The 24,733-nt window shown below is 41.6% G+C and overlaps 1 protein-coding gene across 3 annotated transcripts in view; it reads left to right on the forward strand.

Annotated features, from left to right (window-relative positions):
- The window catches only part of kcnab1b (potassium voltage-gated channel subfamily A regulatory beta subunit 1b), a 43,888-nt gene that overhangs the window by 11,887 nt on the left and 7,268 nt on the right, over window positions 1-24,733 (forward strand). For all 3 annotated transcript variants that reach the window (XM_026149089.2, XM_026149090.2, XM_026149091.2), the window contains 7 exons: window positions 8,421-8,464; window positions 13,989-14,026; window positions 14,906-14,985; window positions 15,453-15,497; window positions 17,654-17,698; window positions 19,731-19,774; window positions 23,301-23,387. In XM_026149089.2, the coding sequence (XP_026004874.1) occupies window positions 8,421-8,464; window positions 13,989-14,026; window positions 14,906-14,985; window positions 15,453-15,497; window positions 17,654-17,698; window positions 19,731-19,774; window positions 23,301-23,387 (383 nt within the window). The remainder of the gene's footprint in view (window positions 1-8,420; window positions 8,465-13,988; window positions 14,027-14,905; window positions 14,986-15,452; window positions 15,498-17,653; window positions 17,699-19,730; window positions 19,775-23,300; window positions 23,388-24,733) is intronic.

Below are 24,733 nucleotides of genomic sequence, written 5' to 3' on the forward strand. Positions count from 1 at the left end.
GAGCAGCTAACTGTGATAAGTGTCTGCTTGTCATACAATCTCATCTCGTTTCCATAACAACATCGTAATGGCCATTTTCAATCTGCTCTCGGTGCTAAACAAGTCTTCATTGTGAGAACTGGGTTCCCCGTTTACATCATTTTTATTTATTTATTTAATCCCCCCCTATTATGCGGGTAAATTGATTTTGAAATTGTGCCGCACTTTTCAAAGTTCTCAAAATCTGATTATCACTGTAGCTTTTTGTGAAAACAGCTGGAGTGCTTTCATAGTGAAGCTTGCTCCAAGCCCTCAGCAAATCCCCTGTTTTCACCACAGAGAAACAAATATTGGATGAAAACTCTTATCAGTCACGTCCCCTCTTTGCTCCCTGTTTGTCTGATATTTTCTGCTCCTCCATCTTTCAGGCTGCCTTTCTCCTTCCAAACATTCGACCCAAAGCTGTTCAGTTAGAAACTCGTATTGCTTCGGACGCCATCTGACAGGGAATCTCTTTCTCTTGAAGTGAAGCCAAGTCCAAGTACTAAATCTGTGTACAACAAATTCTTTGAAGTTTTTCTCTGTGTGATAACAAATCACACTGAGACTTTGTGCGATTGTGGGTGTATGCGTTCACGCATTGCATTATATATCCTTGAGTGTATGGGCATTTGATGCCATTGAGGCTCCACACTGGGAACATCTGAAGGCGTATAGCAAGTGAAAGCAGGAGAAGTAGTGCACAGAGCAAGCAGGCATAAACTAATAATACCACCACCCCCAGCATTTTAGTTGTTATGGTAATCCAAATATAGTGGAGTTCTAATTGTAGGGTCCCTGGTTGCAACCTTTCAGTGCTGCCTAATCTCTTCCTCCTCTTAAAATAATACGCAAAGCCACAAAAAGCGTATAAAACTGGCCCAAAATTTGGGGATGTAACAAAATGTGACGTCAGCTTCACAGGTTGTGCACATTATATCTGGTCGCTGGTAGGGAGCCCCTGATTGCTGGGATTGTAGTACATAACGGTCATTAGGCAGCGAGGCCTTTTGACAGTTCAGGAGGTTTGGGGAAGGTTCCGCTTGGTTGGTTCGGAGCTGCGCTGCAGATGGGCATGCAAAAAAAAAAAACCCTTCTGTTGGTTTCTTTGGATGCAAGCTTATCAGCGGGCAGCAGAGAGAGAGGCCTCCTGTGCTGTGCATACATCTGCGTGTTGACGGCGTGAGTAATGCACGAGGCAGCCGTACAAAAGAAGGTTTTTTTGTTGTTTTTTTCTTGTGCACACAGAATAGCCAGAAAATGTGGTTCATACTGGTCATTTTAAGGTACTCTCGCTTTGTTTTGTTGCACTCTCACATGAGGGGATGAAAAATTTGGAAGAAAACTGTAAGAGAGTTTCCTCCCATTTGTCCAAGTGCAGCAAACTGAGTGATTCTGATTCTTTCCGTCTAGTGTGCCTCGAGCCTTTTGAGGCCCTCAATTCAATAAGCCGACAGGCGATCAGACCTTACAGAAAAAACAAATAGGGTTAAATTAGGTTTGTTAAAAAGGACCATTTCTCCAGGGGCACCTTAATCATTAACATCTAAGGAGTATGGACGTCGTTTGTTCAGGTCGTATCAGGGTGAAGCTTAAAAATCTGTGATGGCTCATATTTTATTTTGTAGTCACAGAGCCAGCAGGGGCTGTCTTGTTGCCATATTTCAATCTGCTCAGTCAAGGACTATGGACTATGGACTCCCACAGTCCATAGACATGCAGGTTAGGTTAACTGGCAGTTCTCAACTGGCCACAGATAATAGGTAAATTGAGTGTTTTAAGTTTATAGAATAAAGTGCTGTGAATGCACTGTTAATATGTAATTTGTAGTAAAGAGGTTTGAATGGTCGGTAAAACTAGAAAAGCAGTATATTAATGTGAGTACAAGATCTCGAGTGCTTGGAAGGAGGGAACTGGACTCATCCAAGAGGCTTCTTCAGTTCTCAAACAACTGAAGTAGAGCGCAAGGTTTCTGCCCCTAGTAGAACCATCCCTTTGGAGGTGGTCCTCCTATTAATCACGTGAGTCATCACGTGACCCAAAGTGTGAAAAAAGGCGTTTCTCATTAACAGCATGGGGGCCGATACATAGCCTCACCCCACTATCATGAGAGCTATTGAGGTCACGTGTGTGAATCTGGGGCTGACTGCATGTATGCCTGATTTAGACTTCTGTGTGACGCTCCGTAGAGTCTACGTAATCGACATAAGTGCCTGACGTTGTCGCCGGCATTTGTGCAGGTATATGGGATATAGCAAATATCAAAAATTAAAACTCATATTGGCATATCAATACTTAATTTCTTTCTTTTTTAATTTGTCAGAAGGTTCAACAAACATTCGTTTAAAAAAACAAAACAGACTTTTTTCACAATTTAATTCACAGTTCAGGCTTTAAAGGTTAATTACCCTGTGGTCGTGCCCTGATGTGTTGCATGCTGTGCTAGCCAACAGAGCCCAATAAACTTTTTTCCCTCCTGCTCTTTGTTATGATCAGTTTTTGTCAAAGACAAATATATTTTTCCCTCAAATTTTTCCACTTCTTTGTACGTTCCTTCACATCCATCTAGAAATTTGCTAACATTTCTGAGCCCTTATAGTGATGCTATGATTGTTATTTCCTATACAGAGATAATGATCGTTATTTTCTGATTGATATATTCGAAAACTACAGTGGAAAAAGTAGCCAGATATGCACAGGATTCTTTCTTTCTCGAGTTTTGACACTCACTGCTGGAGCCCATTGCGAACTAAATCTTTACCTTGTTCCTAACCACATCAACACTTGAAAGAAAACACATATCCACAACAAAATGACTGAAATTTTTACAAAACTTAACAACAACAATGTATTCACAAATAATATCTCTATGCAACATTTCCTGCATTTTTACCACAAGTTGTTGGAGCATAAAGTGCAGTTTTCTGTCATTACGGATCCACAAAATACCCTTGCTTGCTTTGTTACCTCCTCCTGTGTGCATACGACCGTGAACCTTGATGATCTGTGTGTGATGTGCGCAGGTGCATTTGCGCCTTGCATGCCTTCACACACGTCTGCACTCACGCAGCCGATCGTGCTGCTTTTGCACTTGGCAGTTTGTTTTCACTCTCCGACTTGTTCTTTTTCGCTACAAATCAAAAGTCTTCATCGACCTTCAGCGATGAACAACAAGAGCCCTGTAGCATGGAGCTCCACTCTGCCCAAAGACCAAACAAGCCCCCGAGGATAAGTACCACACAATCTCTCAGTTAAAAAAGCTAGGGAGTTTGCAGGGACTCGCTGCATTTTAATTAAAGGTCACAGCCGAGATGGCTTTCTGTAAGCACAGTGATTTTATTAAAGTGTTGCCTTGCAATGAAAACAATATTATCCTTTTCTCCTTAATAGCCTCTGTAATCACAAAGGGGAAGCAAAAACAGAAAGAAAGCACTGCTGCATGTGTCTAAATGCAGCACGTGCACACTGCAGCAATGCTCGCTGGCAGAGCCGAGCACATCTTCACTCTCGCCCAAAAAAACCCACCTATTAATCTCACAAAATGCTTTGAGATCAAAATATTTACACGTCTACGTTCAAATTTAAGCAAAGAAAAGAAAGCTTGCATGCAGCATGTGCTGTATTGAAACCACAGCCAGCCAGGTTTTTCCAGTTATCATGCTAGTTATCATATAATTCCCATGTTGCCTAACTCTCTAAAATCCACACCATACTGAATCAACCACTTCAGATCTGCCCACATGTTTTTCAATACAGGGTCAACAGCTTCAGTCATGTGCCCCTTCCTAAAATAGCTACTTTGTGTGAGATCCTCTACCCATCAGTCACTTGAGAGGCGTTTAAATTAACGAATAACAATCAAATGTAACAATGCAGGCTTCTAAAATCCCGTTTGTGTGAGTCTGATTGCAAGGCACGGAAAACGGAAAGAACCAACGCAATGTCGGCACTGTCGGCCCTGTGGAAAAAACGAAGCAGGAAGTCGTGTCCAGACTCTGGCCTCTTTATTACGCACACAATCGCAAACTCACACACGAGCACACACACCACACAAGCCCCTGTAGGGAGCTGGCTGTCATTTCCCATTTCCCATTCTGTGTCATATAGAATGCGTTATCTGTAGAGGGCGTTTGATCTGCTTAGACTCGGGGCTTGGACTTGCAACTGCAAGCTCGAGTCTGTTGCTCGTGTCTCTTTTTGTCTCCTCGTAGCTCCCCGTCTCCTTATCTTCATTCATCACCTTCATCAGCGTTTTTTTTTCTTCCATGCAACTCTGCTGCATTTTTTTCCCTCCACACTTAATCTATTCACTTTTCGCCCCAAGCAAAAAGTGCATGATTTTATTTCCCTTGTTGTCCCGTTCACACAGAGTGTGGTTTTGATATATCCAGCATATGACCCGACTTTCTCCCCTGTGCAGAATTTTACAGATGGCACAGAAAGCAGTGGAAGCCGTGGAAATGGGTGTTGTCTAATCCCCATCAAGGTTGGCTCGCGTGGGCTTGCTTATTCTGCATTAATCCCCTGCCAGTGAGGAAGTTTATCCATTTACCCAAAACCTTGACAGTGTTTGTTGACAGTTATTGATTTGAACAATCCAATGTTGTTAAGAAAAAATGTATGTGACTTGAGAACCAAATGAGTGTTTCACTCTTCTACAGTAGGAGGCCATTCCTCAAAATGCTTCAGCTCAATAAAAAGCATAATATATCACACATTTGTTGATATATTTTTTCTTTGGCTAGAGATCTACTAAGAATAGAAAGGGCTACATACAGTAGGAGCTCACCGGATGCTCATAAGTGGTGACAGGTTTGTGTTGAGGGGGCGTCATCATATGACTCATTTGTCATTTTACTTCAAGGCTTCTTTTGGGGACCAATCAAGCATGAGGGGCCACTCTCGCTGCCTCGCAAATTTGTTTATGTGCAACTTGTGTTCAGACAAGCTGCTCTCTCTTTTACATGTTTATGTTACCATCTACTAGATTATATGTAAAATACAAAGCTGTATATTGTCTATTTTTAGTTTGCAAAGGCCATGCTGTAAATCTCCTGAGTCATTAGGCTCTTTGGAAGGTGCTGGCATCTACATCTGAGGCATGGACAGTTCTATTTCTGCTCTGTAGCAGGTTGTGTGGTTAATAAACCGTGTTTTCCAGCGCGCTGCTGCTGCTGCTGCTGCTTCCTGACGTCTTGACCACAACACTGCTAACTAGAAAGCAGTAGCAAGGCAGCTTCTCCAGCTGCTGAACATCAGTTTTTATTTTCTTTTGTTTGTTTGTTTGTGGGGTTTTTTTACCTTCTGATTAAGGCGGACTGTGTGAATTCGAAGTAGCACGCAAATGTTTCACATTGAGCTGCTGGAGGAACTCCAGATATGAAGTTAGCGTTTTGTTCAAGGACAGCCAGCTTTATTTGGGAATGGAATGTGCCTGCCAGCTTGTTTATAGTGGGGAGAGTATGCACGAATGATTCACTGCAAACATGAAAACATCATAAACGAAGATCCAAGGCAGATGCAGCCACAATTTGAAGCAGGTCCAAGCATTAGGTTGACACTTTAGCCAGAATTAATGGCAATAAACGCACCAATGCACATTCCTTAACATCAAGTGAGGTTTGTCCTCGATTGCCCCCCCCCCCCCCCCCTTCCCCAGGCCGACCAAACACACACAGAGTGAGTTAGTAACACACTTCTAAGCCACAGTCCAGCCCTTCCCCCACACTTTCGTGGATCATAGATCCCACTCCATAATACATCAGAGAGATGGAGGATCCAATATGCAAACTCCTCCACCATGTGAGAAATAAGAATGCATCCCACGATTTGTGACAGCAGTGAGATCTGTCTCCTGTCAAGCAGTTATGGCACATAAATTACTCAATACATCACTGAATTCACATATCGTCTTGTATACATGTAAACACTTTCATTTATATGTTTTACCCTTTGATCTTGGCAGCCGGGTCGAACTACTGACTCGATGACTGATGCTTCGCCATGCTGGACACCTAATTGAATTGGCTAAGGGCGCAGTTAGACAGCGCAGGCTCGAATTAGCCCGCCTTCATCTAGACAGGCACAGGCCATTAGTTGTCAGGCACAAGAAAACGACTGCTGGCATTTTTTACAGCCTCATTTGTTGTAATGAGTAAATGCCTGCAAAACAAGAACAGAAGGCACAATCCCCAGACCATAATTGGAGGTACTTTCTGTTCCTATTTTCACTTTTTCCCCCATCTCAGAATAAAGTGGTTTTGTGTATGTGCCCTTGATAATTCTGTCAAAAGACAATGACTCAATTTCACGACCTTCATGTAATTTCCCTTTGCAGGGTTTTCAATCCCCTTGTCACAGTTTTCTTTCACCAGCAGTGTACATCCATCAGTGTGCAGAGACACCTGTGGCGTCTGGGGCGGAGAACATTCTGCTCTTGCAGTCGTCGTCTGCGTTAAGCAATTAAATGCTCGCACCACATGAGTTCCCCTCACAGTTGGACTTGAAATGGTGCAGATTATAAAACTAAATGTGAAGTGCTGAGTTGAGACTCTGAGTGAAGTGTGGTAAGAAGCCTGATGTCTTAGTTTATCTTCCATGCTGATAATGAGAGTTGAAAGTGCCTTATTACAGTGCTAGAAATCAGCTGGATGTAATAGAACTGTTATCGAGGAGAAACTTTATTAGATACACCTTGGTAGTTTTGTGTTGAACCGGCTTTTGCCTTCAGAATTGTCTTAATTCTTTGTGGTATACTGTAGATGGAACAAGGTGCTGGAAACAATCCTCGGACATTTTGGTCCATGTTGACATGATAGCGTCACACAGTTTCTGCAGATTTGTCAGCTGGACATCCATGACGTGAATCCCCAGTTCTACTAAAACTTAAAGGTGCCTTTTTGGATTAAGGCCATCTGAGCACAGTAAACTCCTTGTCAAGTTTTTAAAAAGCAGTCTGAGATAATGTGGTGTCTGAGATAATGAACCAACCATCAAAAGATGGGTACACTGTGGTCATAAAGAGATGGATATGGTTAGCAACAATGCTCAGGGAGGCTGTTTATACTAAGGGGTCCAAAGTGTGCCAAGAAAATGTCCCCAACACACCAGGTGGTACACACCAGCAGCCTGAACAGCTGATAGAAAGCAGGATGGATCCATGCTTTCATGTTGTTTACAGCAAATACCATCTGAATGACACATCGGAAATTGAGACTCATCAGACCGGGCACTGTTTTTCTAATCTTCTGTTGTCTAGTTTTGATGAGCCCATGAAAACTCTCACCTCCGTTTCCTGTTCAGAGCTGACAGAAGTGAGTCAGCTAAGAACCTCTGCTGCTGTAGCTCATCTGTTCAATGTGTCATGCATTCAGAGGTACCTACCCTTGCATACATATCAGTTCAAATGCGTTTGGCCATTGTCCTAAGACCTGATCATTGATGCATTTTCAGCTGGAGAACTTCTGCTTATTGGGTATTTTCTCTCTTTCAGACCATTCTCTGTAAACTCTAGAGATGGTTGTGTGCGAAAATCTCAACAGATCAGAACTAAGTCACGAACAAGTGCCTTAAATCAGATTTCTGCTCAGTTTGAACTTCAGCAGGTTGTATTGACTATGCCTAAATGCGCCGCCATGACTGGCTGATAAGATAATATCAATAATTATCAGATGAGAAGGTGAACTTAAGGAAGTGGCTGGTGAGCGTATTACTGGGTCACATACAACTGTACAAGGTTCATAGGTGCTAGATTACTTAAGACAAAAGAAGGGTCACATTAGGCCGCTTTAGGGAATGCAGATATGTCAGCCTCACTGTTTTAAAGCGAACAAAGACGCCTCCACTTCTAGAAAATAAAAGAAAAGTAAAAGGCCGGAGGTCTTAGAGGACTAAGGTGCCCCCTGAAATCTTGCAAAAGAAGACACTGTGTTTCAAATTAGAGGGGAGATGCAAAGGGCAACACTTGTCAAAAAGTGTCACAGTGAAAACAATATTTTTTTTATTTATCAGTGAAATACATTTCACGGTCCTTGAGGGCCTCCCTGTTCCTTCAGAGAACTGAAGCTCTGTATTGAGTAAATAAATCAACTGTCCTCCGACTGTAATCTCTCAATTATGATTCATGATCACCTGAGATAAAGGTGATTATCAGTTTAGGCGAATCTCCTCTTGATCCAGCATAACACACCACACCCTGCATTCTCAAATTCCTGCTCTATACTCTAAGTGCCCTAATTGCTGCATGTTATTTCATTTCAGCCTCTCGCCATGATTTGGAAGCCACACTGATTCTGTCCTTGTTTATGCAGAAATTTTTGGTTCATGAACTTAAGGGGCACAGTCGACTGATGACATTTTAAGTCTAAATAAATAGTTTTCTTAATCGTGTTATTTCTTCATAGGAACCTGGGGAAATCTGGGCTGCGTGTCTCCTGTCTGGGGCTCGGTGAGTACAACTAATTAGCATTAGTAAATAATAAAAATCATACGAATCAAAGTGTCAAGTCGCCGCCTCCGTGTGCCTCGGCGTGTAGAGAGAGAACATAAGAGCTAAGCTGAAGGGGACAGGTATTTTTTCTTTCTTTTTATTTAATTCATTCATATAGTTTCACCCGTTTCTAAACCTCATGCATCTTTTATATGTACGGAAAGTCACGAGAGACAACAGAAAGCTGTTTGCAGAGCATTTTTCCTGTTAATATTTAATCAATAGCACTGGTTTCAGCAAACAAGTTGCTCAATTATCACATATATCCAACACACACCACAGGGTAAATACTCTCATTATGACTCATCTTGATAGGACTGTGTTCGTGCGTTAATGCCTATTGTGTGTGGGACAAGTTCCTTGAAAGGGGGACAAAGCGAAGGAGCGGTGCTGCCCAGGCCCAGCAGACAAACTGTAAATGATTATGTTAATCATAGTGATTTTTTACTTGTAGATTAAGCCACACCACAGCGAGCAGGAGGGAGGAGTAGTGAAGAGAATGAACATTCATCAGCTAAAGGGAATTCGTTTCCCTTCTTTATATCGGAAAGCCTGAGCTACACAGCAGTGCCCTTGAGCAAAACATTGATTCCTCCCTGCACCAGTTTTCTGCAGAGGAAAGGAACCAAAATAATATAATTTCACTGTGAGGATGAAAACACGTCATTTTAGCTTTTTTATTAGGATCAGTGGAAGTTTTGGAAATATAGTTATTCACTCTCTGGAGGGTTAGACGCTGAATCTAAGGGGCCTGTTATCTTAGTTTAGCACAACCACTGGCTTCATATAAGAGCTGAGCTTAGCCAGCTTGTGTTGTATTCAAAGACATACAACTGAGATGTTTTGGGGTTTTTTGCTTATTTGTTTGTTTTAAACTCGCTAGGAAAGTTATGGCTGATGTCATAGATCAGTTGGGAGGTAATGCCATTTTCTCATAGACTTCTATACAATTGGACACACTTTTTCAGCAACTAGGGGTTTTGGCTGCTGTTTGGCTGTTAGATTAACTGTAGGTCTAAGTATTGACGTCGCTGTCCTGTACCAGAGTACATCCATCTTTTATATAGGCTCTGTGAGTACAACAGGAAACAAGGAGAATATTTAAAGTATACAGAGCATTTCAGGTCTGGGCACAGTCCCCTTTTAGATGTTCTTTCCAGTGTTTGTGCAAAGCTACATTGACCAATAGCTGGTGACACCTTCACTATACTGTAAAGACACGGGTGATAATAACCCTCTCCTCAAACTCTTGGCAACAAAATGTTTTTCCTTAATGTGTTGGATACAGGCGGTCAGACTGGGCTAATCACATTTTTATGCAGCAATGTAATGCATTACCGTGCTAAATATAGTAGTCACACTGCAGTTATAATTATGTTGTTAGTTTACAATGGCTCTTCAATTATCTGCACAAATGGTGAATAGAAAGAAAAATAATTTTTCTTCCAGCACTACAATCAGCTGACTTTTTTCGTGTACAGGGAGGAGGACAAAGGGGAACTTCTGAGAAGTGATGATATGAACATTATTATTTTTTATTTCAGAAAAGGACAAGAGGATGATGCAAACTGCATTCAGGATAGAAACAACTCCATTATTATTGCTAATGCTTAATGAAGTCAGCTAATGCTAATGGTACTGCGGTTGTGTCTTTTTGCAGAGGTATTTGCCTACAAAGAGGGATGAATGGTTAACAACTGGGGTGGAATAGGGAAGGGAATGATAGCAGAGCTCACCAGGAATCGAAGAACTGCAAAAAAAAACCCATTAAAGATTAAAAAAAATCACTTCACTTCACCTCTTTCAATGTTAGAACTTCACTCCTCTCTGTGGCTAGCTGACAGAGCAACGCGCTAATCTACACAGACAGCATGCTAATGCAAAGCTAGCGAAGAACCATGCGTAGTATAAAAGATAGACGTAGCTACCGTGATGTCACTGCTGAGTCCAAAAACTGTACGGAAAATGTTTACAAAGGTCAAGACAGAAAGCTGTTTCGCATCAGCGTCTGAAGGACCAGAAGTCATTTTGCAACAAGATCTATTGCCATCTGGTGGCCTTCAGATAGAATGCAGGTTTAAGGTATTTCTAAACCGGCCTTAATTCAACCAGAAGCTATGTCTATGTTTTATATTTTATATTTTGTGTTAAATACTACAAGAAAGATATATAAATAAAATAAAAAAGTTTGTCGGATTCTAGTCCAAAGTTAACACTGTTACCTGGTAAGGCTACATGAAGTACGAAATACTGTAATAAATTACTTTTTCTGGTAGTAATTAAGTATGTAATGCGTTAAAAAAGGAAAAAGAAACAACAAATCATGCGTAATACATTACTTTCTTGAGTAAAGACCACTGGTTACAGATTCAGCTGCATTATTTCTTACATTACATTCATTTATTTTATCACCTTTCCTCTATAGAAAGGAGCACTGGTAATTTATTATTTGTCTCAATACAGAGTGTCTGAATAACTTAGTTTTGCAGCTGTGTTTTTAAAACTAACCTGCACGTAACAATTTAATTGATTTTTTTCTTCTTTTTGGTCAGTGCCAGTTTTAAAAAAATCAGGCTGAGCCAACACCAGCCTGGTGTTATACTTCTGACGCATTTGGCTACAGATTTTACACCAGCTTTTCAATTATTTCTTATTAGTGGGCGATAGTGACAAGCTTTATGTGACAGGAGCAGGCAAGAGAAAACTGAGACAACAGATAAATTCTAACAATAGCTGTCTTCATCCTATACTAAAGAAGGACAGAGACTCTAAGGGTGTCTGTCTACAGTATAGACAAGATTACTGCACATCAGTGCAGTCCACAGATGTTTAATAGATTGCATACTGGATTTCACAAGCAGGGTGTGGATTATTCAGTTTTCATTGGTATAAAAGAAGCCTTTGTTCCCACTTCAGGAATCTGCTTCAGGTCAGCAAAACCAAGAATTTTATGCTTAAATAAAGTTTGGGGAATTGTTCTCAGTTCATCAGCCTTAATACAACATCTGCTATATATTAATAAATGTTTATGTTAAATGCTGTAAAAAAAAGTATTTGCCCCCATTTTGATTTGTCACACTTAAATGTTTCAGATAATCAAAATCATCATTTATTCCAAAGATTGATGGTTTCATTTATTAAGGGAAAAATAGCTATCCAAATCCACCTGGCCCAGTGGGAAAAACTGATTACCACCCAAACCTAATAACTGGTTGTGTCACTCTTGGCAGCAAGAACTGCAGTCAAGCATTTGTGATTACTGACAATGAGTCTTTCTCATTTCTGTGGAGGAACTGTGAAAGACTGTGGAGCAGAATTGTTTTAATTCAGCCTCACTGGAGGGTTTTCAAGCATGAACAGATTGTTCAAGGTCATGCCAAAGCATCTCACTCCGTCCTCTGACGTCCTCTGTCTGGAAATGGGACACTTCAAAACCTTCATAATCTTATTTCTTAGACATTCAGAGGTGGACTTGCGTGTGTGATTACTGCTCAACCCAAGCAAGCTTGAGCTTCCAGACACAAAGTGATGGCCGGACATTCTCCTTCAGGATTTTCTGGTAGAGGAGGACAGAATTTATTCTGTTTCTGTTTCCATCATTTAATGCAAGTTGTCCAGCTCCTGAAGAAGCAAAGAAGCCCCAGACTGTCAAACTATGACCAACATATTTGACTGTTGGCAGGATTTGTTTTGTATGAAATGATGTATAAATTTTATGCATATGTAATGGGGATTTAACCTTTCAAAAATGTTCAGTTTTTATCTCATCAGTCCACAGATTATTTTCCTAAAAGTCTTAGGTGTCATCAAGTTGTTTTCACAAATGTGAGATGAGCCTTTGTGTCTTTTTTGATTAGCAGCAGTTTTCTCTTACTGCTGATCAAAAAAGGAGGACATTTCTGCACAGTCCCTCTCTTGTTTGAGACAAGTGAGGCCTGCAGTTCTTTTTGTTCTTTTTTGACCTCCTGGATGAGTCGGTCTGGCCTCTGCTGGGAAGGTTCACCACTGTTCCAGATTTTCTACATTTGAGGATAATGGCTCTCGCTGTGGTTCACTGAGTCCCAAAGCCTTGGAAATGTCATAGTAACCCTTTCCAGACCAATAGATGTCAGTGAAGTGTTTATCGACTGTTTTTTGACGTGTTGTTTTTTGAGACTTTTTGCTGACTTCACTTTGTCAGTCAGGTTCTATTTAAGTGATTTCTTGATCCAACAGGTGCCACAGTAATCAGCTCTGTGATACGGCAAGTGAAAATGAACTCAGCTTTTGAAAAACATGTGGTTAATCAAAGTTATTTCATGCTTTAACAAAGGTGGGGACATTTATTTTTTACACTTTGCCCTTAAATAAATGAAATCATAACTTAATAGCTCAGTAGGTAGAGTGGTGGCCCCATGATCGGAAGGTCGGGGGTTCAACTCCACTGAACGGCTACCCTGAGGTACCCCTGAGCAAGGTACCGTCCCTACACACTGCTCCCCGGGCGTTGCATTGGTGGCTGCCCACTGCTTCACTGGGTGAATGGGTTAAATGCAGAGGAACTATTTCCCTATGGGGACTAACACATACACATTACATTACATTAATTGCATTTTGTATTTATCATTATATTTGTTTAATGATCTGAAACATTTCAGTGTGAAAATTACAGTGTGAAAACAAGAAACGTGCAAATACTTTTTCATGGCACTGTAAGACAGAAAGGGCAGGCTTTGGTCAATCTAAAGATACAAATACTTGAATACGTGGCTTCTACTTATTAACTTGTTGCATTACATCGGTTACCTTGCTTATGTTAAGTGGAAAAAATCATGCTTAGATCAGGCTGTGGTATGACTCATTTCATTTACAAGTTTGAAAGCAACTATGTGCGCGCAATATCATAATGAGCACACAGGTAGTTCAGTACAAAATACTTTTGTTTTTTTACAGTGTAAATCATCTATTAAAGTGTGCGTGTTTTTGTGTGCTTGCGTGGTGTGCTTTTAACATGTGCACCAACCTTTTGCAGAAACTAATCAGAAAAAGAAATATCCAGACAAATAATCACACATGAGTCCAAGTTGACTTTTCCTGTGAAAGTTTTTACTCTATGCTTCAGGAGATATGCAGGTTTGCAGTGGATGGATGGATAGATAGGTCTGCCGTTTAATGCAAACACACACAGGAACTCCCCCCAAACCCTACAACACCTCAAGGATCCCACCTAAAAACACAGTGCATTACACGACAATGCTTGTCGCTCTCCTTTAAACTGTTTTTAAACTGCAAATCTGTACACATGGCATAATGGAGTCATTTCTCTTTTAATCTGTAGTGACATTTGTCTGTGACGGCCTTAGGGCAGAAAGCATTTTGTCATGTCTCCATGCCAAAAATGTCAAATTATTAATTAGAAGACACTATGAGTGACTTTTACATGCAAAAGGTCGTCTATGTTGTTGTTTGTTACAAATATTTTACGATGACTTTCCCCCCACAGGAACATGGGTAACATTTGGAGGTCAGATCTCTGACGAGGTAAGACTTCATGTCAGATCCATCAATCAGCTGACACACTTCCTTTTCTCAGATTAGACATATAACTTGATCATTTTTCTATTAAACATTATATCCGTTCCCAATCTGCAGCATTTTCCTTTTTAAAGAATACAGAAAAAGATATTTGGGGTATTTAGAGTAGTTAAATCAGTAGCATCAGAGTAGCTTCGGCTACATTGTTTATTTACTCCTTAAATATGCAGTATTATTCATGCTCTATTTTAGACTCAGCTAGACCCAAATACAACAAGTAAGACCAAAAAACAATTTGTGGCCCCAATGGGAGTAATTTAGTGTAACTGGATATAAAATGGTGTGGGTGTGAGACCACAGTTATCATTCTGGTATCAATTTCCCAATATCACGGCAAGCTGCTACAGTAAGTCCCTCGTGGCTCTACCAAAGCCAAGTAATCAGATCCTATTTCTCTCACAGGATAAGCAAAAGACCTCTCCCAGTGTCCTGCTCTGGCCTTAGATGGGAGAAAATACTGAAGTGGGGACATCTTATCATTGCTTATAAAACACAAGGGCTAAGAGAGGCACAAACAAAACAAAATAAGAGCTTGGTACAGGCAGAGGAGGTCCTCACGACTAAACTGGCCTTTCAAACATCATCCTCTGAATAAAGAGCAAGAAGTAGGTCAAAAAGTGTGGGAAATACACTGCGCAGTAAACAGCTTTAATCAACAAGCAGACTGTACAGTTTCCTGGAGGATGTGCATTTCAACAGTAAACAGACGTACACTCCTTTCTTCAGGGAATTTCCCGCCTTTTTAAAGTGTAATTTGGTTATTATTTATAGAAGTGCCTTATGCCACACTGAGCTTCATGAGGAAACTTTTCTTGCCTGTGTCAGGTGGCAGAGCAGCTGATGACTATCGCCTACGAGAGCGGGGTCAACCTCTTCGACACAGCCGAGGTCTACTCTGGGGGGAAGTGAGTGATGTCTCCCATTTGTAATCACACTACTACTTTTGGTCCTGTTAGCTTTTTTCTTCCACAGGACAAAAGATGTTAACAAGGTTTAGGCCCTGACCAGGAATAATGCACCTGAGGAAGCCAAAAATGAAAGGTAGCTGTGACTCTAAAGTGATTTACATAATCTTATTCAACACTGGAGGCTCCGCATTATGTTCACAGCTCAATTTACCTCGCCTGGGCATCGTCTGTGTGAATAATGCGGAGCACAGTGGAGTTTTACGGGGATGAATATTCATTTTAAAGGTTGCTGGTGAAATTCAGGCGCACAGTACAGGAGGCATTTACCCATTATCTTGGGCTCCTTCTGATTTTTAATCAGGCATTCATGGTGCAGATTTGTGGCAGATAACACACTTACAATGCTGCAAGAGAACTGGAAGTCTGGGATCTAATCATATTATCTCTTGTGTTTTTCTTTACAGAGCAGAGATAATCCTGGGAAACATCATCAAGAAAAAGTGCTGGAGGTAAAGTGTTGTGTCTCAACAAAGCGAAAAGAATCCAAGAATGTGTTTTTGATTACATATGCACTGTATCGCTGAACATACAGCATGCCAAAACGCAAACATCTCACAAACAGGTGTGTGTATATTAAGCACATGCCATTTAAAATTCACAGGCTTTAAATTGCTGCTATATGAGCATTCGCTCTTGTGAAAGGGTTTTCCACAAGATTTCGGAGCTTCGTTCCAGGGATTTTCAACCATTCAAGAGCATCAGAGTTAACAGGCACTGACATGGGTGATAACACCTGATTCACAGCTGGCACTTCAGTTTATCACAAAGGTCCCTCCACGTGGGAAACTGTCCTTGCATATGGAGCACTTACTTTTTGAAATATAAAAGAATTAAACAAAACTGTTGGCACCTAAAGCAGTCCCCATGCATCCTCATGGACTATAGCTTCAAGATGAGTCATTTCACCATCACTTGTCATTTTGAATCCAGATTTTACTGCGAAATTCCACGCTCATCGGCTACCGATTTGTCAGTCACAAGCTGGTAGCTAATGAGTGCCAAAATTTAGAGAATAAACTTGATGCAACCGAGACCATAAAGTCAGCGGCAGCGTTACAGAGGTCCTGGCAGAGCTCCGTTTTCCCGTAGACTTTCTACTGAGGTTTTGCAGACACAGCTTGTTGGCCATTTTGGACTTTTATGCTGAGAGTGCAGGATTAAATGACTAAGGCCCCAGTCACATAGGCCTAGAAGCCTTGAGACTGGTGAGTAACCATCTGGCAACCACCTGTCATGTGGGAAAAATTTGAATTCCCCAATTGGTTGCAAAAGGAAGCTGATGGCAGCTGGTGGGAAAATGACTGCTAAAGCCCCAGTCACACAGGTCTAGGGACCAGTCAATGGCCCCAATTTTTCCCTTGTGTCCCACCTCCCTGTAATTGCCTTGGTCACTAACAGCTGCAGTCATCTACAGTTTGGATGGAAGTGACGGCCAAATACTGTCTAGCTAGTCTCTCAGCATAAAAGAGTGACACAAAGAGGAAAAGTTTCATCTTTTGACACATGTTGGCTGCAGCTCTGGGCAACAATTTTTACTAAGAAGGCAAACCTTCTCCATTTCTGGAGGATTTGTTCTACCACTTGGCTAGTAATTAGCGAGATGTTTTCATAGATAAACATGAAAACATAAGCATCCTTACTGCTACTGTAAATGTCCTGATATTATCCCAGTATAAGCATGTTTTGAGGTTTAGCATTTAATACCTAAATCTGCTAAAATATACCGATGAGCAAGTGTTGTTAACTTTGTAGGAACCTATAGTTGCAAACCAAAATAGTGCAAAAAGATTAGGTAGAAAGTAATTGTTATTATTTTCTTCCTTATTCCTTCAGTTGAATTGCAGCCCCTCAGTTCTAGCCTGGGACCCTTGTTGTAAATGATTTCAAACATGCTTTTAGTGGAGGTAGGCATGGTTAGCGAACCACATGAAGCAGCCTAATAATTCTGGTGTACAAAATGCACAAAATGTTTGTGTTTATCTGTTTTCAAGCTTTGTGTATTGGTGACATTAGTTAGTTCAATGTTGAGAACATGCATCCATGCCGCCCACGTTAAGTGGAAAATTTTCAAGCAACATTAATTCACTTGATATATTATATAAATCAATTCATTAAATGAAAGTGTAAACTTGACAAATTTGCTCATGTCAAATCAAAACAGATGCTGGTGAGCGTGAACTGTAGCTCCACCACAGAAAACATATATTCCGCTCTGCTGCATGCACTGCCGAGAGAAAACCCAGTTATGCGCGTCACCCCTTTTAACTGCTCACGCCAGCTCTCTGCCCGACCTCACCTCAGCTGTGGACCTGTTTAAATTATTGATCATTCAAGCATGGCGGGTGGGTTATAGTGAGGGAGCTGTCTTGCTAGAATTCAAAGAAAAAAAGAGTCACCCTGTGGTCATTATACTCTATGACTTACTCGATGTTTGAAGTGCAGTGTAGGATGGAAGGCAGCTGACATAAATATAGTTGATTGCACTGATTTGTACACATAGGCAGATTTCATCATGCTCACATGCAGGTATGGTCATATACATATCATCTTTTTGAGAACACCTTTTTTTAATGGTCTTTTGATGCGTCTGACGGTCTTCCTGCAGGAGATCCAGTCTGGTGATCACCACAAAGCTGTACTGGGGAGGAAAGTAAGTATGTGTTCATACATATTTATCCATGTGTCCAGCAGGTGGGTTTTCTTTCTCAGACAGTCAGGCCATCTCACATACACGAGCCTATTCTTTAAAACGTTGCCTCCAGCTGCAGCGAGCGTGACACAGATGACACAGAGCGCAAGGACACAGATGTGGAGGACAAAATGACAGCATGTCTCAACCCCTTTTCCTTACTCTTCTAGCCACCCTCAGCTTTCTTGCCAAACTGCCCAAAGTCATAGCTGCTTCTGCTGTCACGCTAAAATATTCTCAGTCTGCATTAGTAGCCATCTGTATCTAAAAGTCTTCTGGCCATGGGTACATCCACGTACTGTTTGACTATTCTTACACGGCTAAGAACACTAGAGCCAAGCCTCAATTGTGTAAATTTAATTAAAACTCATCCTCTCTGAATTCTGTCAAGGTATTTCAAATCTCTCCAACACAGATGGATTTAAAGAACAACTGCTTAACCCCCAGCTGAGTGAGCTACGAGACTGTCTCACAGCTCGCTTGTCAAACATCAGTTCACCCCAGGATGCCTGGATATTTGCAAGATTCATATTTCCTCTCTATGGCGTTTCTTCAGTCTTTTGCACAAAAAGTAACAATAACATGGAGGAAGGATGGCATGCATTGTGTTTGAAGTGCGTTTATATCCCATAAGCACTCTGGAAAAACCATAGGAAACAGGGAGGAAGAAAACGAAAGTGTGAAATGAAGCAAGGCGAGAAGTAAGGCAAGTCGCGGGCATCTGAACAAAAACAAACACGCTGGAGCAGAAACAGACGAGAGGAACAAAGTGGAAAAGGAAAATGCAGGGGTGGGGAAAATCTTTAAGTGCCTGAGTAAACACAAGTGAGCCTACAGACAAGTCATTGGAAAGCAGTTAGCGCCACTGTTACCAGTGTCATTTCCAAATGAACCAGCAGCTGTTTTTAGCAAAACAACTCCCAGAAATGATGTGTGGGCTACACTACACACTTAGCAATGCATGTCTGACAATTTATCAACCAGCTGAACATAGTGACCCATTTAATATCTATATTCCTAAACTGGGGCAGCACGGTGGTGTGGTAGTTAGTGCCACTGCACTCACAGCAAGACGGTCTTCTGTGTATAGTGTGTGCATCTTCTCTCCATGTGTGCGTGGGATCTCTCCAGGCACTCTGGCTTCCTCTCACAGTCCAAAGACAAGCATGTTAGCTTCATTGGTGACTCTAAACTGGCAGTCTCTATGGGTTAGCCCTGCAATAGCTTAGCGACCTGTCCAAGGAGTAATTCGCCAACCAAACTATGACAGCTGGGATAGGCAAAAGCCCAACGGCTACTCTGAATAAGATATGTGGAGGAAGATGGATGGATCCTTAAAAATTCCAAACAATAAGTAAAAATACACAGTAAGAATATAAAGTTGAGTTTAAGCAAATGTAAAAATGCTACAGTTGTCTTAAGGGAACATGTACATATGCATCAAAAGTGAGATTGTCTCCTTTCAGAATTGTACTAATTCTAAAATACTGATACATCCACGTGAAAGGAGCTTTATGTTATCCCGACTCACTGCAAAACTTGCAGAGCAATAGGTGGCTGCAGTGTCATAACACTGTATCACACAGTGTTATGATGCAGTCTAAAGTTGAAAATGGAATAAGTGTTGCATAAACTACAAGTACTGCTATATAAATATAATACTGAGTAGTGCTGCAGTCAAAGAAAATCATAGACTGAAATCAGACAAACGAGGGAAAAACTCTGCATGCTATCTCTAAATTACTTTGTGCGCTGATTGCAATTTACCTGCTGGCCTTATTGGTCTAAACAAGTCCTAAATAGGCACAGAAAAATCAGGCATTTGCTTCTGTGCTCAGTGAGAAGCCATGAGAAAAATCAGAGGTGATCAGGACAGACACTGCAAACAAACTGCAAAGTTTGTTCTGGAGCTGCTTCAATTCGCGAGAGCTGTGAAGTAATGAAGAGTATGCGCTGACACCCCTGACATGTACTTCTTTCCCTCCTGTTGCAGAGCGGAGACAGAGAGAGGCCTCAACAGAAAACACATCATTGAAGGTAACAAGTCAATTTCCTTCCCTCTGCTTTGTCCTTCACATCACCCCACCAGTCGGAGCCCCGCTGCACTCCTCTAATCTCCCTCTTTTATCTCTTTTCTTCATCCCTCTTTGTTCCAGCCTCCGTCGCTTCTCGCCTTTTTGATATGAACACAGCTGAATTTGAAAGCCGTACTAACCAGTGGTGCATTAGGCACTCGCAGATGTATCGTCTTCTTGTAATACCTCCACAGGTGTCTGTCTAGGAAACTGTTGCATCATTTAATAGTGCTGTCCAGACTGTCTCCCCTGTCAGCCCCTTTAAAAAGAGCTAGGGCCTTGATGAGACTCATAACAATAAACTTTAGCTCTCATACTCTTGGCTCGATCCACCCCGCTTCCCAAACAATTTGCCATCCGATTCACAGCGCAATGCACCTCCTGCAGTGACTCAGCTCTCTGCCACATTATTAACATTCACTGCAGCTGCAGAAACTCTCCCCCAAACGAGAAACGGGGAATGCGCTAAGAAAGGGTTGGAAGAGAAGGACAGAGAGTACAAAAGAGAAAATGGGGTGAAAGCCAACATCAGAGAGGGGAAGCATAAGCGGTATTAGCAAAGATGAATCCATTTGGCTGTCCATGTAATTGTAAGAGAAAGGTGCAGCATCCCTGCCATAAGTGGAGAGGAACATTTCATCAAAGTCTAATAAACTGACTGAGCGAAACATCTGCTGCCATCATCTTCCTCACTACAGGCTGCCACAGCAGGCCTGCCATTTGACTGGACTGAAGTGATGTTCAGGGGTGTATATGATAGGGTGTAAAAACCTAATGATCAGCGAAAGAGAGAGCCGCAGAACATTTTCTTGCATCAATGTGACGATGCAAGAAAAATCAAGGTCTCTTTAGAGTCATCCTCACAGGAAAAAGACAGCTTCAGCATTTTATAAGGCTCTTTCACAGAAAACACAATTGAAGGCATTCTTCTATCCCAGATGCCAATACAGTAGCTTTGTTGTTCCACATCTTTTTTCCCGATCCAAAAATAGACTCCTTTCACAGCCAGTGAACTCCTGCTAATCCACGAGACAGCAGAAACCTCTCGTGATGACGGTGCAGGCTCAGATTAGGATCCGTGTAATGGGTGTTTCTGGGATTGTGGGAGTGCAAACGACAGAAGAAGGAATAAGTGACTGTGATGGTAGGAGGGAGAGTATAACTCTCAGCTGGGATTAGTGGGTGATGATGAAGCCTGTGGTACTAATCTGCCACGCACACACGCGCTTACTCAAAAGCGCGAGAGTGTCTTTTGCCTCGACTCCCTGTTACTCTCCTGTCGTCTTGTGCGACAGTCTCTTGTGTGCGCTTTTCTTCTTTCATCTGGTCTTCTGTGTGTGCGCGTGAGTGGAGGCCGATCTGCTCGCAATACTTTGTTGCCGTCACTTATCCTCTCCTCAGCATACAGTGTTACTCCTCTAACAAATACTGAGTGCGACCTTTCCTCTGATCCCTCGTCTTTCTGATCAGGCTCTAGGCTTTGAATTGTTTGGTTCCTCCACCAGCTGCCAGCAGCATTTATTTATGTAACAATAAGAAAGGATTGCACAGGTGTTTTTTTTTTTTATCTAAGAGAAGGTGCCTGCGAGCTTGGTTTGACAGTGATTAACTCTGAAAATAGTTCTGAACCTTATAAATTACAATTTTGAATCAAAACTGATTCCTGTTTGTGCAGTGAAAATGGTGGCAGGTGCATAAAACTTACAGCTGAGTAGTTGTGACAGTAATTAAATTAGAAAATATGTATTGATTACAGCTATTCCTGTGAAGTGAGCAATGTGTTCTATACATCTTTTATATGCATGTTTGATTTTTAGAAATCAGAGTAAAGTGCTAAGTAAAGCTATCAAACTTTGTGAGTGAACAGCATTGGCATCTTCATTCACTGTCACGCTGAAAATATAGCCACTGCCAATCAGATGCCAGATGATATTGCACTGTGGATAAAAATCACAGTGCTGTCAGTTTTGGTAAGTTTTACAAAATGAAGTGAAATGAATTCCCAAACCATGACTGAGCTTCCAGCGTGTTTTACAGATGCCTGTAAACACTCACTGTTACACCTCTATCCTGATGTCCTCCGTACAAAGTGATGATGGTTTGAACAGAAAGTTTGGATACACTCTGGATTTACTCCATAAGACCTGTTGCTACTGATTTTCAGATATATCATAGCCTTTTCTCCCCATTTCCCATCTTGGCAGCCACTCTTCCACTGAGTCTATTTCTGACCGGACATGACTTTCAGATACTGTTCATCTGCTGTACAGTTTAATACATAATACAGTTTTATGTCTGTGAAACTGTTATCTTTGGCATTTTTTTCTAGATTAAACTAAAGGAATTGGAATGTGTATTCATAATATGTATTTTTGCAGTAGGCTGCTAGAACCAAAGTGCCAGAAGATATAGTTTAAAATAATTCATGTGTTACATGTAGACACCATACTAATTCATCTTTTGAGTTAGGTCCCCCTTTTAATGCCTGTCAGCTAGTCTGCGTTAGTTCCATGTTTGTGTGTTCATGTCTTTTGTTTGGATCTTTAATCTTTTCTTGTTTTGGGTTCTGGTTGGACTTTGTCATTCTTTGGGTTCTGGATTCTGCTTAGACTTATTTCTGACTACCTGTGTCCTGCATTTGGACCCACATCTCTTAATTACCAGCCTGTTAAGCCCTGAAGTATAACGAATCAGCATTTTCATTTATAAAAATTTTCTTTCAAACATCATCTTTTCTTATTTTATTAAAACAAAAGGGCAACAAAAACATCCAAAGGTTTAACTATGTGAATCTTGTCACTACAATGTGCCACTAAGATTATTGATATAAATTATGGCTTATTCCAATCATCTGTTTAGCACTCATGCTCACACTGTCAATATTTACTGGAACATACAGAGTACTACCATAGCTAATTATTATATTACTGCAACTGGAGCTGACTTCTGCTGCAGCAAGTCAGGATGACGGCCATGACGAAAGCAAATTAACAAAACTAAAAACAAAAACTGAGCCGTGTCCTTTGTCTTTAAATGGCCACAAAGCCTCCTCGAGCTGGATCAAAGCTGCAGCAGGCCAGATGCAGCTGGAAGGCTCTGAGTCACATGTGGCCAACTGTCACTTTGTCATGTTTACGAACATGTTGAGCTCAAACCCCCCAGGAGCCACTTCACTTTATTATTATTGTTTTTGTCTTTTACCTGACATAACTGTGACTTTTGAATGCATTTGAATATCCCTTGTTCTTTTGAAGCTGGCACCCCTACCAGCTAAGCATGTCGCTGTCGCGGTGTTGGCTAAAAAGTGAAACTAAAAAATGATCTCTCTTTTCTGCAGATGTAGGTCACACTCTATGTATCCTTGCACATGCCCATTTATTTCACCATTATAAGAAGGACACCCAGGACTCATGGTTCCTATTAACTGTCTTCTTTTATTAGAACCCAAACCTCTCTCTCTAAACCTGGCTTATGTCTTCTCACTCTAGGTTTAAAGGGCTCCCTCCAGAGGATGCAACTCGAGTATGTGGATGTGGTCTTTGCCAACCGGACAGACACCAATACCCCCATGGAGGGTAAGTGATTGCCAACCCAGACTTCATGGGGCTGTTGGGGGGAAGTTGAGCCAGCGACAATACATGTTGTTCTGTAACATGAGAGGGTGAGAAATTCTGATGAAGCCGCTGCCCGTACTGGACCGGCGGCCTTTGGCTTTGACCAAAAGGGGGGTTTGTTTTTGCGGTCAGGTTTATGTGTTTTTCCTCTGACATATCCCCGAACATATTACAAGTAATATGACAATCTTTCCTCGTCTCTCTTCCCTCTATTTTAGTCCACCAGTCTCCCTCTATTTCTCTTCTGTCTCAGCGGGATCGCTAGCTTCCACATGGTCTCCAAACTGCACCCGCTCCCAGCCCTCCCTGCTCTTCAGAAGCAGGATTATCCGGCCCCTATGGGGGAAGCTGGTGTATTTTTGGGTTGGTCTCACTAGATACAAGCCCTACTGAGTGCTATTTTTCTTTAACGCTCTTGCGCTTCCTTTCCCACACATCTACCTTATGTTACCACCATTTATTTCTTTTAGACACTTCCAGTTTCTTACTCTATTATCTCTCCCTTGCCATGTGGGCATCACAGATACTTGAGCCCCTTTTCTGTCTTTCCACACAAACTCTCAAACCACAGGTAGTATTTGAGTGAAAGGATGGAGGCGCACTGATCTCACTGAAATATTTTCCATTCTTTCCTCTTTACCCCCCTCCTCCTTCCCCCTTCGCTTCCACCCGTGGGAGCCAACAGACTGTGGGAGGCCTGTCTGTCATAGCGATCGTTCCAGGGTCCTTGCTGTCACTGGTACCAGTGGCTGGTGACTAGCAGGCAGACCCCGCAGCCTTCTCTATCAAACCTTTTAGTCTTTTGCCCCCTGCAGATGAAGTCTCTTCAGCTCATGTCAAGAACTGTGATCTGATTGAGAGTCTGACAAGATGATAGGAAGTGAACAGAGAGAGAGACGTCAGCTGAAAAATATATCCTGACAAATGTAAAGCAGGCAGGCTTTTATCACCTCTGCAGCACATTTGGCCCATTAGTCAGCGTGAGAAATTGGTCTTGTTTGCTTCATAATTTAATACAAAGGAGCATGGCTACCCTTCTAAATCATTGTTAGGGTATCAGTCATCCTTAAAAACTTGAGAGTGAGGGAGCGAGGAGGAACCTCGTGCATGAAGGGACTGTTTAGCAGATCTCTCCGTGACTGACACTCCAACATCATGCTGCTAAAGCCTTAACTGCGTTAACAGCAAAAACACCAAACAGCAAAACAGCACTGTAGTTTAAAATATGCCACTGAACAGGTGAATCTGCATCCATCTGCGTTTGCATTTGTTTTTGTGTCTTTAACTGCTTCCGACTTTGTGTGAAA

Source organism: Astatotilapia calliptera, chromosome 18 (assembly GCF_964374335.1).
Source record: "Astatotilapia calliptera chromosome 18, fAstCal68.1, whole genome shotgun sequence".
In the NCBI taxonomy this organism is placed as follows: Eukaryota; Metazoa; Chordata; class Actinopteri; order Cichliformes; family Cichlidae; genus Astatotilapia; species Astatotilapia calliptera.